Source organism: Cystoisospora suis (genome assembly GCF_002600585.1).
Source record: "Cystoisospora suis strain Wien I chromosome Unknown contig_2534, whole genome shotgun sequence".
NCBI classification, from domain to species: Eukaryota; Apicomplexa; class Conoidasida; order Eucoccidiorida; family Sarcocystidae; genus Cystoisospora; species Cystoisospora suis.
In genome coordinates this window covers 6163-11180 of record NW_027155332.1, presented here as the reverse complement: position 1 = coordinate 11180, position 5018 = coordinate 6163, and the positions used below count along the sequence as shown (strand labels likewise).

General features: G+C 55.3%; 1 protein-coding gene across 1 annotated transcript; it reads left to right on the top strand.

The window, feature by feature from the left end:
- Window positions 1–178: 178 nt before the first annotated feature.
- On the top strand, window positions 179–4559 carry CSUI_005243 (retroelement pol polyprotein). The gene has a single exon (XM_068065420.1). The coding sequence runs from the start codon at window positions 1108–1110 to the stop codon at window positions 1846–1848; it is 741 nt and encodes a 246-aa protein (XP_067922605.1). The 5' UTR covers window positions 179–1107; the 3' UTR covers window positions 1849–4559.
- The last annotated feature ends 459 nt before the right edge of the window (window positions 4560–5018 follow it).

The following is a 5018-nucleotide window of genomic DNA, read 5'->3' as shown; positions in this document are numbered from 1 at the left end:
GTGGCGGTGGATACGTGTGGAAAGGCTTAAGAGGAACAACTTTATTATTCTACCTTGATCGCTTATCGTTGTGGTTATGACATATTGACGCGCACGTCGGGAGCCCAAGGCGGCTGAGTTGTACTATGGCTATTGGTGTACTGTGTTACTCGATTGGTGCAAAGACCCACTGCTGGCTAAATTGATCGGTAGCTACGAACCCCGCACTTCCGCCGAAGTGAACCAGACGAAGCGACTGGTATTACAGGCCGGCTACTTTTCCCTGAAAATCCACAACTCCACTGCGACAAAGAACAAAGCCGACCTTTCAATCAACCCCCAAAGCCGCTACGAGCGTTCACCGAGACTCGGGTGGACGACTTTACGTGGTCAGTGCGGAAAGGGAGACCCCAGCTGGAGGCAAAAGGGAAGCGGTGCCAAGATAAACGGCAATTCAAGATAGGCTTACGGCAAACAAAAAGACAACACCGCCCAGCGGTAGCAACAGAAGAACCCGCCAACGACGAAGTTCCGCAGGCACGGAACAGCAACACCTCGGACGAGCAACGGTTTGTCATTGCGGAAGTTGCCCAGTGGGAGCAACCACCGAAAAGGGACCCAGCAGGGACCAAGACGACGCGGGGGCAGCTGAACGCAGGCGGCCAACACCAGTCGGAGTCCGAAAGGTGATCGCTGGCCCACGTAAAGAAATGGGCAGCAAGGGGGGATGTCGAGTGGATAGGCTTCATTAAATTAAGCTCTGTAGCGGAGGGGAAGGCCTCAGGAACCCCGGGATGGAAACAGACTGTACTGGAACAGCCCCAGCGAAACGGGGGCGGCGATGGCGAAGCAGAGGCCGACCTACAATCACTGTTAGAAGAATTCAGCGACTAATTCCGGGACATTCCCTTATGAGGTATCAAAAGAACAACCATTACTCACCAAATCCATACAGTACCAGAAAAGCTTCCTCATTATCCTCAGCAGTGTTATAACCTCTCGGATCAGCACCTGAGCAAACTCAAGAAGCAGCTGCGCGAGCTGTTGGAGAAGGGCTTCATCGTCCACTCGCAATCAGCGATCGCAGCTCCAGTATTTTTCGTAAAGAAGCAGGACGGCAACCTGCGTATGGTCGTAGACTATAGAGCACTAAACGGCATCACCATCAAAGAGGAATATCTGTTGTCTAGAATTCATGATATGATCGACAGACTGGGAAAGGCAAGGTGGTTCTCGAAACTCGACTTACAGTCCGATCATCATCAGGTGGAGGTTAGCGAGGCTGAGCAGTTGAAGACCGACTTCAGACCTAGGTACGGCACATTCCAGTTCATAGTGACGCCGTCCGGCCTAGCAGGCGCACCGTCAACCTTTCAGCGTCTGATGCCAAATATTTTGTTGCAAGAACTTGACGATTCTGTAATGGTTTATTTGGATGATGTACTGGTCTACTCAGCGACAAGGCAATTACATATACACCAATTGAAAAACGTTTCCAGCAACATGAGGGAGGAGCTATACGTGAAGTTAGCGAAGTGCGAATTCTGCCAGCAGCGAGTTCCGTACCTCGGCTTCGTAATTTCGTCGGAAGGGATAGCAGCGGATCCTGCGAAGCTCAAGACTCTCCGGGACTGGCCTGAAATTTTGAACAACACGAAGCAGCTGAGGGGATTCCTCGGCCTGGTGGGCTACTACAGAAGACTGGTACCAAACTTCAACAAACTGGCGCACCCCCTCCACCGCCTGCTTAAAGAAGACAGCGACATGGTGTGGCGAATGGAACATTCGGAGGCAGTGAAAAACCTGAAGGAGGCACTTATCAACCGGCCAGACTCAAACTGTTCGACCCAGATAAGCCTATTGTCTTGAAAACAGACGCATCCAAATATGCTGTGCTCGAACAGGATGGGGTCCCAGTAGCTTTCGAGTCAAAGAAAGTTGGGGGAAAGGAAGAAATTTATCCAGTTCGGAGCTGGAGGCCCGGCGCCAGTAACCACGTGGGCACGTCAGTAGATATTGTTCTTCTATCCACGTGAGAAGCGTCGCATAATTACGTGTCGTGAGAGTGTGATGTGGGGGGGTGTTCGTGCCGTGCCGTCGGTGGCAGAGAGTGTCCTGCTGACGCGAACGTGGCTGATCGGTTCACTGGGCGCAAAAGACTCCAACGCCTGTATCGCGGTCGCCGTTCCCGGTGTCGCTTCCCCTCGACTGGGGAATATTCTCCGGCACGGGTCAAGTCGCTCTTGACCGTACGGTCACACTACACTAACTTGCCTTCCGGCCCGACTCGGTTCGACGTAGCCAGCGGAGGCCAGGAAACAGATATCGCAGCCGCGTGATCAGCGTCTGTCGTATCTAAGTGCTAGACTGTGACACCAGTGTTGTGGAAACTTTGAAGTTGCGGTCTAGCCTGAGGAATGACTTTGGTGTACCGACTGGAGAGGAAACTCCTGATAGGTGTCTTTAGTTTCTGCTGCGAGAAAGAGAGTTTTCCCCCCGGCGGTCGATCATACCAACATAGGTCCCAACCGCACTTGGAGGAGTGAGGTCGATGGGCGTGAGCGCGGCCCCGAAGTCCGGAGAGGGGCTACCGATGTCTATGTGGTTCGGCGCCGTGTGTGGGCACTCCGCAGATCGCCGAACTCAACGCCAGCTGAATTGTCCCTCTCAACGGGCGGCAGCCTGAGGCGAACGCTATGGAAAGGTATTTTCGTTTGGTTACGTCTCGCCTTGATGAATTTCGCGTAGTGCAAGTGCGAGGTGCATGGTTGGCGTGGAAGGTGGCCTTCCGTGCGCGCGGACACGGGAAGAAAATTTGCAGGAATCCTCCCTTCCCAAACGCTTTGGATCATCCCGACAGCTACAGCAGGCGACCGATTTCGCGCCACCAGCTGTCGTTGACAGAGTCAGATACCTGAAGGAACCGAGAAGTAGAGTTTCCAACGTGAGGCACACCGCGTGCTTGCTACACGCAGGGCGGGCTCATTCTGCGATGTGCGCGGAGTTTTTTTCCGAACAGGCATCACGTATTCTCGGCTTCTACGGGGGTCTGCTCCGTCTATTTCGACGCTAGGTGTCACACCAGACCCCTACTTTGCAGATCAGCATCCGGCGAAGGCTGGAGGGGTAGCATGCTGAGATGACGAGGCTCAGGTCCTAGCGGAGTCGCCTTGTCCGATGCAGGACAGCCCTGACGGCGAAGGCCAGGGGACGAGGCGACTCCCGGAGCCGGGGGACGCCGGGCGCAGACCCGCAGAAAAGAAGTTGGCGGGAAGGAGAACCCCGCGAGTTGCACCCGCTGACGTCACGGCAGCGCAGGTAGCTGCGGACAGGTTACACCCGGACAGGACCTTACTTCCGGGGACCGTCGCGATGCGCGGCAGCTGGTGTAAGCCACATTCCTGACTCGACCACTTGGGGCAGGCCTGACCTGCTCTAATAGCGCGGTGCACAAACCTGGCAACAGGCAGTGAACCATGCTTCCAAACTCATCGGCCACGCAACTGAGTGTTGTGTACTAGAGAAGCAGGAACAGCAGCAGTACTTTGTTTGACCGCCAAAACGGCAGTTTGCACTCCCAGGCGAATGAGTGTGCCTCAGGACACACCCTTGCCTCCCGCGGAAAGCTGTCTCTTTGGAGGGCTGGCGTCTCTTTGAAGTGGGCTGCGCCCTCAAGGTTTGTTGAAAGACGGACTTCCGGCATGCAGGGGTGGGCAGCCAGGTGTTGTCGTCGGCCCTACCGAGATAGCATAATTTCTCAAGGTTTTTGCTTGATTGGGCGGAGTCGCGTGGGCGCCTTCTTGCGGCCGACAACGGCGAAGGCGCGGCTGCCTGACCGCGGCCAAGCGTGTGTCACCCTTTTTTGCTGTGTATGTCTTTGCTTCTCATGCCTGCTGCGTGAACGAGTACGCGAATTTGAAGCAAACAAACGCGGCATGCGGGAAACAACGAAATCAGACGTGCGGCATTGACTGCCTGAGTACAGTTTGAGTCCCACGGCGCGTCGCCAGCTAGTCGGCCGATGCGGAAGCGAGAGACCGCACGGTATTCCCATTAGCAGTCCCTTGAGCGGACCTGCCGAAAAGGACGGCTCCCTATCTCTTTTGCAAGGGGTACAGCGGTGGGCTGCCACCCTCTCTGCCTCTCAAGCACAGCCGAGGGAACGAATCTATATCGGTCCTCACTGCCGCCCGTGTATTGGCGGACTGCAGTCTTCTAGACCACTAGCCGAGGGTTGCGCGCGTAACCGCGATGGTGGGAGGGGCCACTGTTTTCCTGAGCTTATGGGCACCCGCCTAGCACTCGTAACGGTCCCTGTTTTCGTCCGCTGTCGGCTCCTCGCCTTTGGAACGACATCGCGCAGCCGTGGATTTCAGAATACTTGCCGGTCCAGGACGGGCGGGGTGATGAGGCCGTCTTGGTCTAGAGCATCCTATCGGCTGGTGCCCCGGAGGGATCTCCCTTACATCATGGAGTTGCGTCGGTACCGTGACTACTCACGTTTCTCTGTGAGGCATATAGCAGTCGTCATGCTCATGGTAGTGACAGTGACTTCTTGGCAATCGGGCCGTGGAAACGACTCATCCTGGTTCTATCAAGAAGCAGTGGCTGCAGGGCAGCCTCGTCGCTCCTCAAGTAAGTATCTGTCTCCCGCACCGCTTGTGATTCCTGCATTCACTCGACAGTGAGAAGAAAAAGGCCCATTCCACGGTATGCTGCTGTATTTGGAGTCTTCAGAGCCCACTAATCTCGTGAACTCTGTAGGTACATTTGCACGGCTAGATCTCTGTTGGTATCACCCACCCAGCGCGGTGTCTGCTGATGGTTTAGTGAGAACGAAGAGATCAAGGCCCGAATCGTAACGGGGCCCTGCAACCAACCGCCCCCGAGCAACAGTGCCCTTAGTCTTTCCTTTCGAGCTCATGGGGAACCGGGCCGGTAGTGTGGGGACAAATTTCGCAGTTCTCTCTTAGGGGGTATACAGGGGATCACATGTTGCAGTCACGGTGTTGTATGTTGCACGGCGCGTGAACCTGCGA